General features: G+C 38.4%; 1 protein-coding gene across 1 annotated transcript in view; it reads right to left on the bottom strand.

Annotated features, from left to right (window-relative positions):
* Robo2 (roundabout guidance receptor 2) overlaps nucleotides 1-15,894 on the bottom strand; it is a 527,951-nt gene extending 512,057 nt beyond the window's left edge. Inside the window, exon 1 of the mRNA XM_038345104.1 lies at nucleotides 15,317-15,894. Coding sequence (XP_038201032.1) covers nucleotides 15,317-15,377 — 61 coding nt within the window. The 5' untranslated portion in view covers nucleotides 15,378-15,894. The remainder of the gene's footprint in view (nucleotides 1-15,316) is intronic.
* Nucleotides 15,895-23,289: the final 7,395 nt, after the last annotated feature.

The raw sequence follows: 23,289 nt of genomic DNA, 5'->3' as shown, positions 1-23,289 counted from the left end.
ATTTGACAGTAGTCACAGTTAACAGTTCACAACACACTATGCTTTGAAAAAGACTATCACAGGTATTGAACATTTAGCAACTTCATTGTCAAAAGCTTGGACAATGTAGAAGATCTAATTTGCAAAATGGCTAAAGTAGTTGGAAGACCTTTCTTGTCTGCCTTTCCCCACCATTAAAAGCAGAAGGTATTAATCACTCCATCTCAAAGGCAACTGACTGAAGCTATTCACTGAGGAGGGCATTCTTGCTCATGTGGCCCCATGAATAACTCTCAAGGCTTTCATTATGGCTCTGAGTGGACTCTCCACGACACAGCCACCCTTCAGCCGCTCTCATCCCCTCAGGCACCAGAAGGATTAAGGATAATGGCTGAAAGAAAGCATCATTGGTAAAAACAAAAGTTTTCACAGGAAAAAAAGAAAGAAAAAGTGGAACCAGAGTGGACACACTGAAGACAAGTCATGATTCATGGCCTGCCCTGTGTTCTCCCTTTTTCTCTTACTCAATACACTCTTTAGTTTTACTGATGGCTATGAAGCAAGCAACCGAGTGCACTTCTCCTAGCAACCAATATCAGCCAGGGAAGAAGGCATGTCCTGTGCGCTAAGAGAAAAACAGAAGAATTTGGCTTCATACAAAGCAGACACATGTTCTCTTCCATTTGATCCCCAATTGATTATCAAGATGGATTCAGCAAATGCTAAATAATTTTGTTTTATGTGAATGTGAACAATCCGTCGAACTAAATATCAACTGGTCTACTTGCTATGTTGCTGGCCTTCAAAGGCTGGGACAATCGATTCATTTGGATGCTCAGTTTTCATTTTTCAATACATCTTGGTATATTGTAGCTCAGAGGTTCACCTCCCCAAATATATATGTTCACTTCTTGGATCAAAACAAATACAAAAATTATGCATGCATTGCCAGAGCAGTCCATGTTTATAACGTCTAGCACTGAATCCTGGCAGAAATCAGCTTATAAAAGCATTTGTCTGGTTTTATTTGTGTGCTAGTTTAATCCCTGGTTAAAAAGATTGAAAAGACAAGCCCTTTCGAAGACAAAAGTTGAGTTAACTTGGAATTTAAATGCAACATATGAAGACATATAACTGAGACCAACAAAAACCTAGAAAATTTCAAAATTTCTAATGGATAAGCTTTACAACTCTTAGAATCTCAGAAAAGAATAAGAACACATCTGATCCTGGAATTTTTTCTCCTGGAAATATAAGTAGTCTGACAAATCATGAGAAAATGATATGATTCAAAATCTGCCTTTATTTCTATTTACACCCATGTATCTTGATATAACTTATATTTACTTCCCCTCCAAATAAGCACCCATACCCTATATGTGGGGTTTTGTTCTGATTCTCTTCTTATTTTATATTAAATTTTGACATCACCCTGGTTTTTAAATAGCAGTAATGGGAATGAAAACACTTAGGAGCACACCTCACCTCAAGCTTACACATTTTCATGAGAGCCAGGAAATACACTATTTATATATTTGTTATCTCATTTCTTTTTTTTTAAATGATAATGCCACCAAAACACTGATCATTCTTTAGGTAGGAGAGGTCAAATGACAACTTCAATATTTGGAAGCATGGGGCTCATGCCCAACCTGAATATTTTTGCATTGCTGGTTTTCAACTTGGAAATTAAGTTTGCAAAAATAAATGCAGACTATGCAAGATGCCACATGCCCTTCATGTCAGTACTTAGGAAGTTAGAGGCAGGTGGATCTCTACGAGTTTGAGGCCACCCTGAATGGTATAGTGGGTTTCAAACCATTTCTGATCTGAAGACCCTGTTTCTAAAAAATAACAACAAAACCAAAACACAGTGAGAAATATCATGTAGACATCATCAAAGGATATTTTCTGTTTTTTCAAATTCTATTTTGAATAAAAATAAATATTGCAGCACCGACCCTGATTGCCTAGATTCACTCTTTCCTTTCTTCCTTTCTCTTTGACAGACAAGAATTTTTAAACCAGGTTGACAGGAATGCCCAATGAAGTGGAGGATGATCTTGAAAGTCTGATAGCCACATCTCTACCTCTTCAACAAGTATGTACCCCACACCCAGATTATACCGGGAATCAAAGTGGGAGTTCCAATACTATGCAAGCAGTTGGTCAACTGATATCCCCAGTACTAGTATTTCTTTTTATAGGGCTACATTCTGCCCAGACATGTCTGTAGATCCAGTACTTTGGAGGCTGAGGTAGGAGGATCACCTTGAATTTCAGGCCTGTCTGGGCCACATATTAAGGTCTAGCTGAATTGAACAAAACCAAGAAACCCTGTTTTAAAAACAAAAAGTATTAAGAAGTTAAATTGACAGTTTTCTCTTGTGTATTTATTTAGTTTCTCCTATGGGCCATAACAAGAATGAGAAGAATAGAATAGAATTTGGTTAAGAAAAGTTTCTATTGATGATATTGACGTGAATGTTTGAACACATAGGCTATTGTGTATAACTATGGACAAGTGAAAAGTCTTCTCTAATTGAGTGGATCAAGAACGCACTCATGCCTCAGCTTTTAGTAACTACTACACTGTTATTTGGCAACATGCAGACATTCACTTTAAAGTTCGCAAGCAAAATGGCTTGCTGCTAAATTCATCTTAAATTTCCCTTAATTTAAAGTAATTTTGAAAATTATATTCTAATTTTCACACATATCAACAAATTATTTTAACCATATTGTAGCATTTGCTAGTACTTGAGAACATATATCAGAAAGCCTTAGCCTCTAACCTTGAGTTGTAAAAATTTACACATTTTAAAAGAAAAAATAATGACGTCCTTAATTTGAAAACCCTCCTGTTTTCATAGTGCATATGGACATGTTAATTAGTTCTAGCCATGTCAGAAGTTTTGGGCAAATCCCTTAAATCCCAGGCTGTTTTAAAGTCGGGAGTTGTTGGAATTTGAAGGCAGTGCAATGGAATCCCTGAGTAGTCTCCCATCATCATTAGCTAATTTCTAAAAGGCTTGGAACCAAAAACAAAGCAAAGATATCACACATCAATTGTAGCAACAGACATTTAAAAATGTCTGCTAAAACCACAGCATTGCACAGGGTTTCAGTTCTCAAGGTCAGGAGCTCTCTTTGCTTTTCTTAGCGCCAATTCTAAACTCCAGTTGCTCATAAAGACATTATAAAGCCAGTTATTAACAATGAGAGAAATGAGAAGCAAATCACAGATGTGGATTATTTGCCCATTTTTCACTTGTATAAATGTATCACTCCATCCAAACCAAAACACGGGCATGGAATACCCATAGTCTGGGCAACAGATCACAACGGTTCTATATGACGGTAAGGTTACAGTTATGGGTATTGCCTAGTCTGATTTTTGTTTCTCTTAAAACCATTCAGCTATAATGTACTCAGCCAGAAGTAAATAAAAGAACCTAATATGCAAAGAGGCCTTGGAGAATGAACAGTCAAAGCTCTTGGTTTTAGTTGTGGTTGGTTTTGATTTGTTTGTTTTGTAGGAATCTAAACAATTAGTTATAGAACAACTAACCCAATCCCTTCCTCAGTGGTAAGGATATTTTATGTTATTTAGGCCATCCTTTCTAACACATACAAACAGTCATTATGCAAATCTACATAATGGATAATTGTAAAATGATACTAAAATCAACCTCTTTACTGCCTGAAAGATGATTTAGAAAAAAATTGGAAGGTATATTTATTTAGAACTCAATTGGCTTTTCTTACAGAATTATTTCCATGGTATATTTTAAAGCATAAACATAGGCAAAAACCACAAAGAATAAGCAAAAATATAATTGTAAAATGTGGGAGCCTTCTCAGCTTGGTCGATCACCTTCCTGGACCTGGGGGGAGTTGGGAGGACCTTGGACTTAGCATAGAGTGGGGAACCCTGATGGCTCCTTGGCCTTGAGAGGGAGGGAGGGGAGGTATGGGTGGAGGGAAGGGGAGGGAAGGGGGAGAAGGAGGGGAGGGAAGGGGGAGGAAGAGCGGAGGGAGGGGGGAGGAGGAGGGAAGGAGATGGAAATTTTTAAATATATAAAAAAAAATAAACCATGAGAAAAAAATGTAAATCTACATGAAATAAACTACAGAATTATACCATCATATATTATTAGCTAACAAATATTGTTGTTTGTAGGATGCCCCCCTTATTTACCCCTTTCTGTCATAACACTATTCACTTGGGAATGCTAAGCATTCTGTGATAGCGTATGATGCAATGGAAACACATGTCATAGCATGCCTGTCACGGTTGCATAGGTGTGGTCACAGATGAGTCCACTTAAGCAACAACAGAAATTCACGTAAGTGATCTGAAGATTCATGCTAAGAAATGCTTACAAAATTTACTGTGAATGTGTATCCGCAATGAAGCCCAAAGCTAATGTTTGATAGCCAGAATTTTTCCAGTTATTTCCTTGTTTATACATGTCAGAAAATAATAATATAATAAACTGTGACTAATTAAAGTAATATATAACATTTTAATGACATTTATAAAATATAAGGCATCAATCAGAGCATTATTAATTTATTTTTATTCATATATAATTGCTAATACATTTTCATTTATTCTTCATAAGGCTCTTGATAGAGCTGGGTGGTGGTGGCAGACTCCTTTATTCTGAGCACTTGGGAGGCAGGCAGATGCGGATCTCTGTGAGTTCAAGGCCAGCCTGTTCTACAAAGCAATTTCCAGAACAGCCAGGGCTACACAGAGAAAGTTTGCATAGCAAATCCAAAACCAACGAAACATTAAAAAAAATTAGAACTATCATAGAAAGTTCAAATTACTTTCTCAAACTCAATAGTTTTAATTTATTGCAATACACTTTTTAAATTTATACAAACTACCTTGCAATTAAGCTAAACTCCTTGTCTTTCTTAATTAAACCTCTGTCCAGCCCATACTATTCCCATTTCTATTTTTTCTAAAAGGCAGTTTTATATTTTTCTCCCCACTAAAACCCTAAATATTGTGATCTTTTTTTATAATGACACTTTCCAGATTGTATCAGTTAGAAGCCATATTGTTCCCTTTTGGTGATCAGAGAATCTGTTTAGTGTGTCTTCAAAAACCCATCATCAGACACTGCTTTTGTTACATCTATTTTACTGGTGAGCCATTCCTTTTAAGTCATTTTCTTTGATTTTGAATGATTTTTATAATTTCTGTGGTATAAATTCTCTTCAATTACCATATAAAGTTTTCCATATTCAGTTAACACAAGTGAACTTGACACGTAGCAGAGATTTTATAACTATGAAATGTAGATTATAAAAAGATATAATCTAAGAGGGAGAATGCTCCAGGATTGATTTAGCAGGTTCTTGTTTCTTAATGAGTCCAGCAAGTTGGCTTTTCTATAAGTGAACACCCAACGAGCATGTGTTGAATCAACTATCCACAATACTGACAAACTCATTCTCTTATTGATATATTCAGAAAGCATCTGATCAAAATACTTGTGAGTCTCTAAATTTCAGTTTGATTCCCATGTGGCAATGTTAGGCTGCTACTAAGTACATACATTTTCTGAGTTTTGGGTCTCCATGTGTCCAAATAGTAGGAGAAATGTAGTGTATTTGCAAATGAATCTTCTCCCTCTTCAAGTCTATGATCTACATGCATATTCTTTAGACAATGCTAAGTGCCAAGTTCACTTGTATTAACTAAATGTATAAAAGTTCACACAGCAATTGAAGCGTATTTACAAGGCCAAAATTACAGATATAATTCAACATTCAGACTGCTAGAAATTTAAGATTGTATTATAATATGAAATTGTTTCATATCAGATCTTCAAATCCAGCCCATATTTGTCATTCAATAATGTTGTTGAAATAATTTTCATTGATGGTGAAAAAGCAATAGCAGTAGTAGTTCTTTGGGAAATCATATTATAAATATGATGAAGACTAAAGTTACTATATGACCCAGAAATTTCACTCTAGGTTAAATAAAAACATATTCCTATACAAAAATCAGTACCTAAATCTCCATCAACAAATAAGACAAAATATAAATGAGACAGAATATTATCAGTAATAAAGGAATGAGGTCCTAATATATGCTGTAATATGGCTGACTTTTGGAAATATTATGCTAAGGAAACTGTCATGAAATAAAAATATTATGAAACGTCATGTTTGGTTGATATTTTCATGGGAGGCCTGCCTTTTCTGGGGAGGAAAGAGAAGGTGGAAAGGAACTGGTAGAGAGGGGGTGTGGGAGGGGGACTGGAAGAGAGAAGGGAAAGGTGGCTGCAGAAGGGATAAATGTATGAGAGAAAAATCAAAAGGAAAATAATCTAAATTGTAAAAACAAATAAAAATATTATAGAAAGAAACTAGTCACAAAATGTTTGTGGGTGAATGAGTATGCGAGTGTGCGTATGAGTGTGTGTTTGTATGTGGTCTGTGTGAGTGTATGTATGAGTATGTTTGTGAGTATAAGTGTAAATATGTGTGAGTATGACAGTGTGAATGAGTGTGTTTGTGCAAGTGTTTGTGAGACTGTCCGTGTGTGTGTCTATAAGAGTTTGTTATTTTTCTAACAGTCTTGCATTGCAGTACTGGATGGTATAAAATTGACAGTGATTCTTCTGCTTTTCCCTCTTAAATACAGGTGTGCACCACTTGATCAAGCCCACAGTATATTTAACATAACTGTTTAAGTGTGAAGAGTAGATGAACACTTCTATAGGAACAAAAGGGAGAGAAATGATTTTTTATATTTTTAGGGTGGCAGTATATAAGAAAAAAGGCAAAAGAGTTGTTTCTAGGGTTAAAATCATTTTAAAATTAGATTCTAGTGAGACTGTACAATTCCGAACTTATACCTAAAATCACCAAACATTGTGGTTTAGTCAGAAACTGTAAGGCATATGGAAATGTATCTCTATATGGCTAATTAGAGAAACTGCATGCAGATCAAATTTAGAGAGTATCTATTTCAGACTTCATCTGAGATTTGCAATGAATTTCCCAGTTAAAACTTCTTTAATATTTTCTTAAATCTAGACTGAGTATCCAGTCTAGATGGCTCAAAAGTTAAAGGCAGTGAAGGAAAAACTGACTTTGACAGTTAGCTCTTGATCTACAAATACAGACTCTCTATACTGGTATGGGAGAATTGCCTGTATTCTTTCAATCATGTTTTAAATAAACGCTGATTGGTGGGAAAACCAGATAGGAAATAAAGGTGGGGCAATGAGAACAGGAGAATTCTGGAAAGGAAGCCCATTCCTCCCCAGTCCTGACCAGACCACAGAAGAGGCAAAATGTGACCTGCCCAGCTGAAAAAGGTACCGAATCATGTGACTAACATAGATAAGAATAATGGGTTAACATAAGCTACAAGAACTAATAAGAAGCCTGAGCTAATGGGCCAATCAGTTTATATCTAATGTAGACTTCAGTGTGATTCTTTGGGACTAAATGGCTGCAGGAACTGGGCAAGACAGAAACCCCGACAAGCAGACCCTCATGTTACACTATACCCATGTTATCTTGAAACAGGTATACCCATCACCCTATACATAAATTCACACATAATAAATAAAAATATTTAAAATTAAATCAGTGTTTAGAAGTTCTACTTGTTAAATCTGTAATCATATCTCAGTTTAACATCATTGGTAACAGGCCCTCAATCACAGAAACTGTGAGTATAGCAGGATAATTGTATCATGGGTAATATTCCTTGTTAGCTTCTTTCAATAAACTTTTTCAATTTTTACACTATTATATATTGGGGATTAATTTGAGAACTTATCTACTTGATTCTACTTCCAAATGAAAGCAATCATTTGCATTTATTGGTAATATTTTATAGAATTTTAAATGTGAACTATGTACAGAAAACTCTCAATTCTTTCTTGGACTAGATATCATCACATAAATCAGTGTCCCTGGAAAGTGATGGTGTATGGCTATTGCGGAATAACAGTCAATGCTATACTAAAAAATACAGCAGTGGTCATGTGGGAGGAAAACAAGAGGACTGTGGTGAACATTGTAGAAAATAATCTCTGCTTGTTAGAAAGGAGGCATATTAGAGCAAATGGACAATTCTGTGTTTCTTGTCAAGCAGAGAGCATAACACTGAATAGCCAGATATCATATCTCTTCTGTTATTATGCATATTTGATAACTTTATTCATCAATTTCTATAGTTTGCAATGCATACACACACACACATACACACAACCCTTCATATTGTATTTCCTGTGTTGGGCCAACTAATACAACTCAGCATCTCAAAAGCGCTCCATCAGCACATGTTCATTTACTCAACAAATATTTGACTGTGGGCTGTCTGTCTTTCCGTGCTCGAGGCATTGGAGACATACTGGTAAACATGACAGTCAAAGCTAAGTCCCCGGCATAAGGGCTTAGTGCAGGAGTCTGATGACAAACCGATGTCTGGCTATACTTATTGACAGCTGGCAGAAGAAGTTAGTGTCTCCTGTTTCTGCATATCTTCATTACAGAGACACTAAATACCTACTTCTTCCAAACTGTTTTCAAAAATATTTATTGGAAAGACAATCCTAGGCTTTAGAAATTATCAACAGTCTCCTATGAAAATGTAAGGTAAATGTGTTTAGAGTTCAATATAATAAAGATGGTACCACCTTCCAGAGCAAAGGTTGTACAAGTTATCTTATCAACCATTATGAAATATTCTTGTATCAAGCTTAGAGTTCTTCATAGTGAGGCTAAGCCACTATGTATACATCTTTCTGGGCACTTCCCCAGAATATTCAAGAACTAGCCAGCAAAAGAAACTTGAAATCAAAAGTCCATCATCTGTGACTAGAGGACCTCACATCTTTTGAAGGATTTCTTGTTAGTGGGCCACCTTTAATCTTTTGCTTCCAGATCATCTAACACGTCAGTTCCTTTACTTTTTCTAGACCAGACGGTTACAGACACAGACACCCTTGTCCAACTGGTGGTGAACAACATAAATTATATTTTAAAACAGGTAAAGAGGGAAGCCCATTACTATTTCGAAAGGATAAATTTTAAATAGGTATCCAACAGTTATAATCTAAAACTTAAACATGCCCCAAAGGTCTGAAAGGTGGCACAGTTAGGCTGTGGTGGGAAGTTCAGGAGGTGGGGTCAAATGTGCGGGTATTGGATAACTCTTGTATGATCTTCGAGTGGGACCACAGCAACTTCACTTTCTTCTGTGTCACTTCCTGGTCATGACATGAGCAGTGTTGTCGTTCCACTTGGCTCTCACATTAATTTCTTCTGTCCTACATGCCGAGAACATCGGGGCCTACCAGCAAGGATGGAAACTGCTGCAATTCTAAGCCCAAAAGATGCCTCCTCTCTTTATATCTTGATAATTTCAGTTTATTATCTTAGTAATGGAAAGGTTTTTTTTTTTTTCACCCGTGTTTCCAAAGGCATGATATTGGAATAATTAATGGCATTATTAAATAATTGAAAATCTTTACCAATATGAAAATCTGGATCTGGGCATTTTTTTTAAGAGGAAAGATCAAATACAAAGGCCTCGAGACAGCTAAGGGACTTTACCCAAAGTTCAGAATCGGTATTCTACATAGATAATCTGACCCCTTGGAGGCAAACATGCAGAAGACAGTCAAAACTCAGTTCCTGTATATCCTTGTGCCAGGCCTGGTGGAAGCCATGAGCAAAGAGCTACAGGCAAGTATTCATCTCATTCACATGTGTTCTAAAGGTCCCATTGGCTTAGGTATGGAGAACTAGGAAGGGAAAGGTGAAGTGATACTTAACAAAAGTAATACATTAGTAGGTATGTATTCATAAAGCAAATGAATAATTACAGAATCTGGGTAAAATTTGGTATTCATTGAAAATTATTTTCAATTTAGTGTGTATCTAAAATTATTCATAAGGTATTGGAAAAAATCACAAAATTAGGCTGAGTTTCATTGTTTTATAAGGAGCTAGATGTGAGCTAGGAGAATAAGTCAAAAGTGGCTCACTGTTTTGGATCAAGAAAAATGTAAATGATGACACCATTTACTTAGATGGAAACAATTACAAAATGAACGTGTTTTATCTTGGGATCGAGTTTCCCATAGTGTCGGTAGTTGTTAAACCAAGATGTCACATAGCCAGAAGGACCTGGCAAGCATTGCTCCAGGCCCTAAAGATATGCGGAGTATAGACACATAAAGATGAATTCTCAAGGTCTCCACCTCTATGTGGATCTATGAAATGATTAGGCAGTTTTAAAGACACTTTTAGAGCCTAAATTATGGATAAGATGAAAGATTATAAGGAGTGGCTGAAATGAAGAAGGAAACAAAAATAACTGAGGCCTAGAGACTTCAACACTATTCTGAATATAGATAGGTAGTAGGAGTGGGTATGGTACATGCCACAAACAGTTTTACATATCCATCTTGGCATAGCACCATGCTAAAAGACTCACCAAAGAATTTTGTAAAACTTTTTTTCTCAAAAGATTATAATCATTCAGTTATACTTCATTCAATATTTCTTTAAGAAGAAAATTAATACCATGTCATATATTGATTGAAATGGACAGGTCTGTACCTGGAGAAACTATAGAAGACATGACAATTGTATTATTTAAAACTAATTCTATAAAATGGCATTTTATAAGATTCTATTTCTGCTTGAACTCGGATCCTGAACTTAAGTTTCTCTAGTTTTGAGAAATATAGTATATAAACACAGCAAGTTTATTTAAAATTATAAAGTTTACTTAAAGAAAAGTGAGAATGGGTAAACCAAAGGTAAATATACTTAAGACCCACAACTATTAATTTACACCCTTAGATACATATTTTATCAATTATCATTTAATAAAGACTATCAACAATCTTCTCTCTTCAAATGTCTCTAATTCCATTACATTGTCAAAAGTACAGTTAGTTCCTTGGGCAGCTGAGGAGAGGGAGCCTGAAAAGGCCAGTTCCTATAGCCATACTGATGAATTTCTTGCATATCACCATAGAACCTCCACCTGACGATAGATGAAGAAAATGACAGAGCCCCACATTGGAGCACCGGACTGAGCTCCCAAGGTCCTGATGAGGAGCAGAAGGAGGGAGAACATGAGAAAGAAAGTCAGGACCGTGAGGGAACCTCCAGCTGGCGACAGATGGGGAAGGTGACTGAGCCCCACATTGGAGCACTGGACTGAGCTCCCAAGGTCCTGATGAGGAGCAGAAGGAGAGAGAACATGAGGGAGAAAGTCAGGAACGTGAGGGGTCCGTTCACTCATGGAGACGGTGGGACAGAACTAAAGGGAGATCACCAACTCCAGTTGGAATGGGACTGATGGATCATGCGACCAAACCCATCTCTCTGAATGTGGCCAACAGCGGGGGCTGACTGAGAAGCAAAGGACATTGGCGCTGGGCTCTGATTCTTCTGCATGGACGGGCTCTGTGGGAGCCTTCTCAGCTTGGTCGATCACCTTCCTGGACCTGGGGGGAGTTGGGAGGACCTTGGACTTAGCATAGAGGGGGCAACCCTGATGGCTCCTTGGCCTTGAGAGGGAGGGAGGGGAGGTATGGGTGGAGGGAAGGGGAGGGAAGGGGGAGAAGGAGGGGCGGGAAGGGGGAGGAGGAGCGGAGGGAGGGGGAGGAGGAGGGAAGGAGATGGAAATTTTTAAATATAAAAAAAAATAAACCATGAGAATGAAAAAAAAAGAATAAAAAAGAAGGAAAGAAGGAAGGAAGGAGGAGAGGAGGAATGAGAAGAAAGCAGAGGGAGGGAAGCATCAGTAAAGAAAAAGAAGAAAGAAAGATGAACTGCCCCCTTTCATATATTGTTCAGAAACCAAATTGCTTATGGAAAGTAAATTCTTCTCTTGCTTCATGGACTTCATAATTATATATTCCTAAATACATACATACACACACATGTATGCCCATATGTACCCCCCAGAGGGGAAATACAGAGGGAGGGAGACAGTGAGAATGCCCATCTCCCACTATATATGTGTCCCTATTTAAGCCCTTTCTATACTTATCTATATTTTTACTGTCAAAAGTGCTATTTTTTACAAGCTGCCCAGGAGTAAAATGACAAGAGCTGGGGTTTTTATGTGTATAATCATGACTTTTACTTGAAGATTTTCTTGTTTAATGTTCTAAGTAATCCTTTTGGTTTATGGTCCACATGTTGCATAGCATCAAAGGTTATTCAAACAAAGCCAATTCAAATGTGATATTACTGCTTAGCTACAAGAACAAATTTCAGGTTACTCATGTGCAATTCAAGTTCTGAAATGGGCTACATATGGCTACAATAATGAGCCCATTACTGAAAGAAGCACTTTAGCAAAATGTATAAACCTATGCGAGATTATGCATCTACCCTGCACACACACATTATCTTTATCTCCCCAAACACCACGTGTGTCATGTCATTTAAGAATAGGTAAGGAGGAAAGAAGAGAAAACCATTATCATTGTAAAAACACCATTCAGAAGATTTGAAAAATATGAAATTGATATATGGAATGGGATTATAATTTAAAATCTTATAGTCATTCTAATTTTATCCCTATAACTGATTTAAAAACCACTATTATTTCAAAACAGAATCTACTAAACAAAGGTTAAACTCATTACACATTCCATATCACTGGGACCAACATCTCCATATGGCTATTAATCTGTTTCAAATAAAAAATACTTTCACATCAATGATTTTTTTTAAAAAGTTCATCTGCAGTTTTCAACTAACTTAAAATATTTTTTATGGCTTGTTATAGGGAAAAGAATCTGAAAACTCATAAATAATATTAGCACATATTTTCTATGAGGAGGCAAAACTCTAACATTTTTTCATGCTCTATAAAAATGCACATATAAATAACCCACCAAGCAAATTTTAATGCAAATCTATGTATCATTTGTCACTGAATAAAATTAATTTCTATGTTGAGCACAAGGATAGTCAGTATATCTTTGGAATGGTACAAGCTCCTTAAATTTGAAATTCATGTGGAAAATAAGCCCACAGCACCAAGAAGGACAAAAAGTAAATAAATATCACAGAATCCAGACAGGCAGAGCGCTTGGAGGTGCTGTACACCAGTCTCCTCATTGGATATGTGACTGCAGGGTCCCAAGCATTGGAACAGCCTAGATGGCAGTATTGTCCACATCCCAAATTTTCAACAATCCACATGGAAGAGCTGTCACCATTCTGAAGTATCCAAAGACAAGCCAATGTCCAATGTACGGTTACGTGAGAAATCAGTGTGTCTATAGTTGCTTTGGACCCCAACCCAGAGAGTTTTACATATATGAAATTGAACATTGTCTCTTCAGCCTTTTACCTGTAGGAATTTCTCATTTTATGACCATGAACTCTCTTGCAGATGGTCCAGACACAAACACCGCCTCCTTATTTTACAGTGGGAAATCAGAACAAAGGTTCTAGACCTATCTTCCGAGAAGTAAAATAAGGAGGAGAAGGAGAAAAAAAAAAGATGAGGGGGAGGGCATGCAGGAGAAAGATGGAAAGAAAAGAGAGGAGCATAAAACAGATAAGGGGGGCAGAGCGCATGAAGCGGGGAGGGAAAAACAGGAGGATAGAAAACGTGTCCTTCCTGCTGTTCCAGCACACTGGTTAATTGCATTTGCTTCATACATCTCCAAACACCTTGGTATATTAATTACATTCTGTACCACGCAGCTTTTCAGATTCCCTCTGTCACTTCAACTAAGCAATTTCAGTGTGTTCTTCCTCGAGACTTTGATTTCTTTTAATGGTGCTAATTCTACAGTTGAATACATAGTTTATAAATACATGGGTATAGGAAAGTCTTAATACAATAGTCTAACATATTTGGAACATATAAACCTTTTTATTAGGATGATATCCATGTGTGGTCGAAGCAAACCTGTTAGAAATGATAATGCACGAATAATGATTATAGAGATGATTATAGGAATTACTACAGTGTCACTCATAGTGTTCAAATTCTAAGCTTCTACTGCTTGTCAGGGAAAGAGAGAAATGTGCACACAGACACCCCTCCCAGATCCCTATCACTGTGGTGTGTGGGGAGGGGGAGTGTTGAACTCATATATTTCTTTCCACAACTGAAAACAGCCACTTGACAGTAGGTAAACTCATCTGCATTGCCTTGTGTTTATAGCTAGTCTTCCTTTTCAGTCTGTTCTTAGGTTCTGTAAAGTAGCTTCAAGACACAAAGTTAGCTCCGGCAGATGGTCAATAGTAGACAATGACCCAAGTAATAAATTCGAAGGAAAGTTTATCTAGCAACATAGTATCTTGATGTCTTGAGTATTTGAATTAATATACTTCAGAGTCTTTATAAGCACAATAATTAAAAATGGAAATTATTTCTATGCTCAGTTCCTGGGATTGGGGTAAGTGGCTTAGTACACACTATAAAGAACATTTGCCATTGAAATAAAAATGAATGTCCCAGAAGACAACACCAAATATTTTTCTTTTACTTTCAAAAAACAAATCCATAATATGTTCACAATTCTTAATCCTTCTCATGCAAACAGTACAGCAGGATTTTGTACTAATCTCCCAAGACCCAGCTAGTCAGTGAGCATAGCCCTGGAAACTGACTGTGAACAAAAGCAGGAGAGCCAGAGGTAGATCTGTCGGCTTAACAGAGTGGCTCAACCTAGAGAGAGACACCTACAGCACCTGTTCCAAGTCCCCATTGTGTTTGTCCACTGGGGACCCAGCTGAGGGCTCCCAGCTTGCAGCCAGCCCATAGTGGATACTGCCTCCTTCCTGGAGCCTCGCCCAGTCCCACTTGTGACAGTTTTCTCTCTGTGATCTGAATCCTTCATTCTGATTTCATGCCTGGATAGCATTCACTGACACACAGGTGACACACTTTGAACCTTGAGGTGCCCAGTATCAAATCCCTACTCACTGAATGCACCTGGAAGTTATCAGCTACTTTAGTTCTGCAGCTGAATGCCTAAGCCAAAGTTTAGATATGAGAACAAATGCCAAATAAAGAGTGACCACAATCATGCCGAATTCTTTTAAGACATTGTCTTTAATGGTTACTCTTCTAAGCTGGGAGTCTATCACTTATTGTAAAACTCCTCAATTAATTAGTTACAGAAACAACAATAGGTGACTATATTATGTTCCACTAACAGCAGGTTAGAAACAAAAGACTTGGCACCTCTGCCCCTGAAGAGCTTGGGCATGGCCAAATCACACTACCAACCACAATGACATTTTATTTAAAAGCCACAACAACCTCAGAAAGAAAAAAGGGGTTTTAACTCACCATCAATCTGAATGCAGAGAAATCCAAAGAGCAATAGTAGTGTAAACATCAGCGGACTCATTTTGACATATCAAAAAGGATCCCGATTGTTTAAGAAACCAATCCCAGAGAGCAGAAGTACAAAAATAAGTATCAAAAAAAGAGGTAGGTCCGAAGTTTAGACTTTCCTAGAGATTAATTAAGGTCAACAGGAGCAAAATGGCAACATCAGAAGCTGTTGGCGAAGAGTTCTGACACGGGACAGGTTGGTAGCCATCCGAATGAACCCCAGGGACTCCAAAGCTGCTGTGCTTCCACAGGCTGGCTTCCGAAATTCCCACAAATTCAGCCCAGCCGGGGGGACTATTCACGTGCGTCTAGCCCTGTCTCCTTAGACTCCATTGCAATCCAAACACAAGTTCTTTCTTCAGAAGTCAAGAAGATGACGGGGGACAAAAAAAGACCTAATTCCTAGAAAGTGTTCCACAAACTTGCCAACGCGCTGCCGAACAACCATTGGCCTGCCCACCGGTTTTTCTCAGCCCCCGGGTCTCCTTCCCCGTAGCAGCACCACTTCGCGGAGTTTTGTTTGGGTTGTTTTGCTTTCACTTAACTTCCATCCTAAGGATGTGTCAAAGCAGCACTTTGTGATCCGGCCCTCTCCTCTGCAGCTGGTCGCCTTCCTCGGAGTCTCTGGTTTCCAAAAGGAAGGAAAGGGGGAAACGCAGGACGGCTGGGGTGGAGAATGGGAACTCCTACGTGGTGAGGGAGCGAGGAGGGAGGCGAAGAGAGGGAGCAAGGGAAGAGGGAGGGGCTGGGCTGAGGCCGCGGCCACCCCCAGGGGCCGCCCCGGAGCGAGCTAGCGTCCAGCTGCTGTGGGTGAGCACCGCTAGACTAGGGAGTCCCGGACTTGGGAGCCCTGAGGATGCTAGCGCTTGGTCCAGCCTCCGGGAGCCCTCCTGCCTCCAGCCCCTTCCTGTGCAGCCGCAGCTTCGGCAGCGGAGGCTGCACTGCGTCCGCTTCCTCCAGCAGCTGCCTAGGGCTGGAAGGACTTAGAGGAGGGAAAGCGAGGAGGCAGGATAGGAAAGAGGAGGAGGAAAGAGCTGCTCAGAGTAGGTTCCCTGATTGGGGGTGGAGTATGAGGGGTGCACCCAGATCTCCACCTCCACCGGGTCACCCTCCAGTGCAAGGGCGACAGCCTACCCCTGGGTCCTCGAAGCTGGGGTAATCGGGAAAGCGATGAGTCTTAGGGGGGACGGAAATGAACCAATGTGGAAACGCTGCGGGCTAGAGAAGACTACGATTAGCCATCAACTCTTTCCCGTTCCAGGAGCTTCCCGGGTGTCCCCCTCCTTCCCTCCTCAGGAGGGGTGAGGTGGGCTTCCAGCCTCCTGCTCCTCACGCGGCCCGTTTAATGGGCAGGTAATTTTCTCGGTGAGTGATTTCATGGAAGCCCTTCCTAATTATTCATCGCTCCGTCTGCTGGAGCTGCACAAGAGCTTTTCTAGAAAAAGATGATCTTCCAGGACCCCGGGCACAGCCTCATTACCCGTTAAAATCACACACCGACACACATACACACACTCTTTAATTTAGTAGAAAGGAGAAGCTGGCCAACCGGGAGGACAAGAAAGGAGAGGGGATCAAAGATAAAGCACCTATTCGAGTAGAAAGGTTTTGTGTACATACTTCCTATGTGTTGTAAGAGAACCGTTCAAAAATAAGCGGTGTGTGTGGGGGGGGTGTCTCTAGTCTCTTAAGGCTTGTTTTAGCCAAGATATACAGCCAGCAGCGGAATCCCCAGGAGAGGAGAGAGGCGAAGGGTTGGAATCCTGCTAATGTTGTTCGGTTGCCTTCTGACCTCCCAACACTGAGCGTAAATTCGGGACCTTGTGATAAGAGTTCTTTCAGAAAACTCTTGGAACAGAGGAGGTCCAAGATCAAAGCACTTGGAGGAAGTGGTTTTCTAGGGCCTTCGCCCTCCCTAGCACCTCGAGAAGGAAATTTGGAAAGTGGGCTCTGATTTAAGAATGCTGATAACCCAACTAGACTAACGGAGACTCAAGAGCGGAATTTCAACCCAAACACGATAAAATCCGCACATCCCAAACAAAAACTTTGTTGGGTGCTGGAGATAGTTAGAGAAGTCCACTTTAAATAAGACGGAAGCCACTTCCTAAGGTGTCCTGGCTGGGCCGGTGTGGCCGAGCCCACTTGTGATCACAGCCCCGCTGGTAGCTGTTTGAAGCTTGTTCAGGTGACTGTAAAGCTTCTGACAGAAATTTACGCAGGTCCCTGAGCAGAGCGAGCCTGTGCTAGGCGAGTCTTTAGTTCCCCCTACTGGAAAATATTAGGAAAGAGACTGAGGATATTTGAGGAGCCTTTTGTTCGGTCGGATGTATGTTGTTGCCTCCCCTGAACTTAATTCTCCTTTGCTTATAATACGAAATCAAGCAATGAGACTTCTCATGGCACTCTCGCAGAACTGCTGCTGATGGCGCGAAAACTGTCAGAAAAGGATTGAACTAAGTCACGCTTCTCGTGAAGCTCCCAGGATCATGTCAGCAGTTTTGAACTATAGTCTTTAACTATCAAGAAGGGGAGGAGGGCATCTTAGAGGGTTTAAATGCAATTATTTGAATTATTCAGGTATTGACTCCGAACTAGCACAATATTGGGGTGAAAAACTAAGGGGAAACAAGCTTATGTGATTCAATTCATCACTCTCTCCCTCCACCCCACCACCATAATAATAATAAAAAAAAAAAAACAAGGGTTCCATGCGAAACAACACTACGACCATGAAAACTCCCCCAAATGTCCTGGGTTAACATCTGTTACCTCGTCAGTATACTAGAAAGTAGCCGATAATTCCATAAAACCTTCAACTTAGACATTGCACTAGGTTTTAAATCAAGGATTGGAAAGAAAAATCCCTCTTTTTTTATTCTTCTACCCAAGAAACTCAGCCTTAATCTCAGCCAAGCTATATTGCTCATGAGTCCAAAACTTTTCTCTCCAGCAAACATAATTTCCATAATGAAATTCTGCAGAAATTCAAGAGTCAAATAAACCAACAAGAGTTTTAATTTTAAGAAAGATCTGGGGAAAGAAAACATTGACACATTCCATTTGGATGGTTTTCTCATGGCTTTTCATTTAATTACAAGAACCTTTCTTTAAATAACCTATAAAACACTCCAGAGTCCGGAAGAGTTGTGTTTGGCAACCAGAAAGAAAGGGTTGGCGAGAATCTACCCAACAACCCCTCCTATCTTCTAGAGTAGAAATGTGTCTATATGACAAGTAAACACTGAAGAGAAGAGTTTTACTCAAAAATTTTACATGATAGTCAGTTTTTGCTAAACATCGGTATCTCACATTCATAAGTATGTCCTAAAAGTCACAAAACAAGGTCAGTGATATCATATGGGTACTATCTTTTGTGTGACTATTTCTTACTAAGAAATGAAGTCTATAGCAAAGTTATTTTGGAATTTATTTTTTTCCTGTTCTTCTTGAAGACAGATTTGGAAACGATTCATAACAGGATGCTTTCTAAAGACTTCCTTAGGTATATGAGGTAGCTAAAGAACGGAGGGCGTTCCAGGAATGCTATTTAAGAAAAAAAAAAGTTGGAGTCATAAACAAAACGTGCATGCTAAATAAGCAACAGTAAGATGTGCTTAGTCAGAAATTCAGTCTGGATGCTGTCAAAGTCAACAGAATTGAGATCATCCCTGCCTCAAGTGCTCACAGAATCTGCACTGGAGAGATCACATTTCAGTTAAACTCGATGAGCTTTTAGTGAACAACAACTACAATAAAATTGGTTATTTGCTCTATGTTTGTTCTTCCTTTGTAGGTAAACAAAAGTCTTTACAATCTGAGTCTTGTGGTAGAAATTGGAAATTCAGTTTTAGCACAAGAAGGAGAAGGAAAGAAAGAAAAGAAAATTGTTTCATTTTTCATCAACGTCCTAGGTTTTAAGTTAAAAGCTGTACAGATGGATTTTTCAATGTAAAATTGCCTTAGCATACAATTCCCACAAACCAAATTTGAACAAAATATATGGATCATTACCTACGGCAAGACACCAGGCAATTAAAATAATGTGTTAAAAACTCCTGACCAGACAAGAATGATTTGCTTACCCCTGCATTATTCTGTTGCAATGTGTTCTTTCTCGAGAAAGATTCTGAGAAAGACAAATATGAGAAAATATTCTGCTTCTGAAGTAATTTGGAAATTTCTGATTATTTTTAAGATAGTCATTAATATCTATGAGTATAAAATAAGTCCCTCATTTGTGTGAATACGCATCTGTGTATGAACAGTATTTTGATCCATTCCATGGAATTACTTAGCAAGCCTCATTTTAGTAATTTAAAATATGAGTTGACTAAAATATGAAAATATTTTATTTAGAATGTTTTTGTCACATATTTGCAAGGAAGAACTTTCAATAGAATTTGGAAAATAATTTTGCGTCCTGATTGAAGAAGAGTTTAGGAAGAGTCAAAACTTAACAAAGATTTTTGAATAAATGAAATAAAACAAATGGCATTTGATATCGAGGCAGAAGTTCTCTTTGTATGTATACTTGAAAAAGAAAAAGACCTCAGAAGGCTATGAACCTGTGGTGGGATAAACAGTGATATCTAGCAGACTAGCCTTAGGATCCTAGCTAGTCTCTGTGTTGTTTGTGTAGAGATCCTGTGTGACAGCATACACTAAGCATGTGTCTTGCCTGAGAACACGAATGTTCATGGTACTGTGGCACAGTTGAAAACAAACTCAGCATCAAAGACCCTTTGTTCTCCAGCACTGCTGTGAAAGTTGGATGGCTGTTCATTTTACCACATGCAGTAAATGGGACTGTTTTCTGGAGCTTTTTCTCTGATACTGTGGATATCTAAGTCCAAAGTAGTTATTGGCATTGTACCTATTATTTCCAATGATCATTTGTGTGTGTGTGCATGCATGTGTGTGCATGCATGCCTGTGTGTGTTTGTGTGTGTGTGTGTGTGTGTGTGTGTGTGTGTGTGTTTTGTATTTGTTTGCAAAATTGTCCTAGGAATTAGGGACCAAAATTTGCATGCATTAAAAGAGGGCCGACCAATGGAATCAGGAAAGAAGTTAGAGTTGACTGAAAAAAAGAGCTGGATAATACTGGTGTACCTGATCTGTGTTATTTAGAATCTCCAAGAATGTCAGCCCTCAAGGGCCTATGCATTACCTGCTACTTCCAAGTGTCAGGACTCCCAGTGCTTTGAAACTCTCCTGGTATACATCCTTTTAGAAAGTATGCTGCAACAATGTTGATATTTTTGGTTTGCACAAACTTCAAATAGAAGTTGATATTTTTGGTTTGCACAAACTTCAAATTAATCTAAAGTTCTTTAAATCACCTAAAAGTATATCACAGCTCATTGATGAGTTTTTATCTTCATGGTATTGGTTCAAGGTTTCACACATCCACCATCACACAGTCACCTACCTGGTAAAGTACAAAGTCTCAGTGCTTGATAAAGGTAAATAAAGAAACGTTTTGTAGACAAGGCAACAACGCCTCACTTTGGTAAGGCTAATGTTCACAATTAAAGTTACAAATGCTCTGGAGTTCAAGTGTCAATCATTGACCCTGAAATGTAAGGAAGTGTGTGCAAAGATCTCATTTATTGTTTCCCTTTCCAAGATCTCAAGTCCTTATTTCAGTAGAGGGTCTTACTGAAGTGATGAATAATGAAACACTTTTCTCATGCTATTTTTATAGTGCAATATCACAAAACCATGAAAATCCCTTTGATTCTTTGCCAACCTATTTCAAATCTGTCTACTCCAATCTGGACTTTGCATCATCCCATTTTAGATACATGTACTGCAATCCTAAATGGAAAACTTGTTTTGTATTGCAAACAAAATTTTGTTATTTTTAAAAAGAGCTGAATTTCAAAGTTTTAAGGAAGGACCTACCACTCCCATAGATCCCAGATCTGGACAGATATCAGATTGCAGGTTGACATTCAGAGATGTATGGTAATGGATCCTTCACATTAAGAAAATGATGTATTTCCTCCCTTATGGTAATATATTGGAATTCATCCAAGGGCACATGTGATCCAATTGACCTACCTATGGTTCTATCATAGCAGAACCAGTCTGTTTGGGAAGAGATTCTGATTTGTTTCCTGTATCCATAGTAATTGAATTTTGAATGATAAAATGAATTTTGACATTCTGTAGTATTTTAGAAATTGTTTTTAACAATCTAACAATAAAAAGCTAAAAATTACTTTTATTACAAATTATTTTGTTAGGTTTTTATTGTTAGATTCTTGCTGGAAATTTCAGCAATGTAGTTTTGGTTAAATTTATATGCATTATTTTCCTTAAGGGATTACATAAAATGAAAGGAAGAAATCTCCACCATTTATATCTACAGACGATCTTCACATGCAGTGATATTACATGTACGATACTTAATAGCAAAGTATTTCAATTTAGTGCAGGGCAATGGCTCAGTGGATAAGCTGTTACCACACAAGTCACAGGAGCAGAGCCTGAAACTTCAGAACCCAGATAAAGTCGGGTGCGATATGGAGCATTGGTTGTTCATCCTAGTGTTGTTCCAGGAAGATGGAAGGTAGGGATGGGATAATCCCCCAAAGATTTGCAAGACACAACCTGTTGGATGCGATGGATGCAGTGAGAAACAGAGACCTCGTCTCAGACTAGGAAGCAGATGAGCACTGACATTGGAAGTAACTCCTCACATACTACCTGCTTAAAGCACTCACACACAGGAGTATTATGTTAGGTATTAATATGGGAATGAACAGTAACAGAGGAACAAATGTTAAGAATAAATAGTATCAATGCACTTTGACTTGAAGCAAGTTGGGTGTCTCTGTCTTCATGCCTTGCTTCGCTTTGCATTTTCAGTGAGTAGCTCCTTATACCCACTAGCAATAAAGGAGAATTATACAGTGTCTAATATGGGATATATTGAGTAACTAAATTCATCTATTCTTTTCATCAATCTACAAAACATCTCATGATATCTCCACTCTTTAATTTCTCATTTTTTAAAAAAATACTCATTATGATCTTTTTCTTCAGTTACCTGATAAACATTAGTGTTTGAGGTATAATTGGTGTAGACAAGGTCAATGAAAATTATATAGCATAATGAGCAATTGAGGGGTTTATGTTTTATTGTTGCAGTTTTTGAAGTCTGTCTCTAAAGCTGGCTTAAGTCCAGGTTGTTACTTACTTTTTGTGTTTCTCTTCTCTCTACTCTCCTCCAAAAGAACACATTCAAAGGACATTATATGATAAAGCTGAAGGAACATTTACAGGATTTCTGATAGTCTATTTTTCAGCCTTTGTTTGGAATCATGACTGAACCATCAAAAGAAGATGAAACGCTATTTTACTTTAAAGATTTTCAGATGAGATTTCACCATACTCATATGCAAGCTGTTTACTGATCATTAGGGAAACTTTAGTTTTCTCTAAATTAATGCTGATGGAACATTTCTACTCCATTGGCCCTGCAAAGAACAGGGGTGACCAATGTGGTCTTGAATGGCGGAACACCAGGGAAGGCTGGGTCAAAACTCCAGCTTGAAACCAGATATGAAAGTAAGATCTGCATGGTCATCTCATCTCCTCCACCTTATAGTATCATGTGAACAATGAAACTGTTAAACAGAGGACATAATGTCAACTTCAATATAGAGGGTTGCTTTTAAGGACGTTGGTGGCAGTGGGTGTCTGGATTATTATAGTGAAATTACGTTGAGATGACAATGCTATTCATGAGTCGAAAATCACATATCTTCCCCTAAGGAGAACTAAATATTCTTCTCAGCTTTACTTGCAGTTAATTTAAACCACATGATTGAGTTATGACCCATAATGACATAACAGCACTTCCCTATTCAGCCTGAGCTGGTTGGTGTTTATTGTCATCCTGACAAAGTCTAGGG

This window comes from Arvicola amphibius, chromosome 10 (assembly GCF_903992535.2).
Source record: "Arvicola amphibius chromosome 10, mArvAmp1.2, whole genome shotgun sequence".
In the NCBI taxonomy this organism is placed as follows: Eukaryota; Metazoa; Chordata; class Mammalia; order Rodentia; family Cricetidae; genus Arvicola; species Arvicola amphibius.
This window is presented reverse-complemented; position numbering and strand designations above follow the sequence as displayed.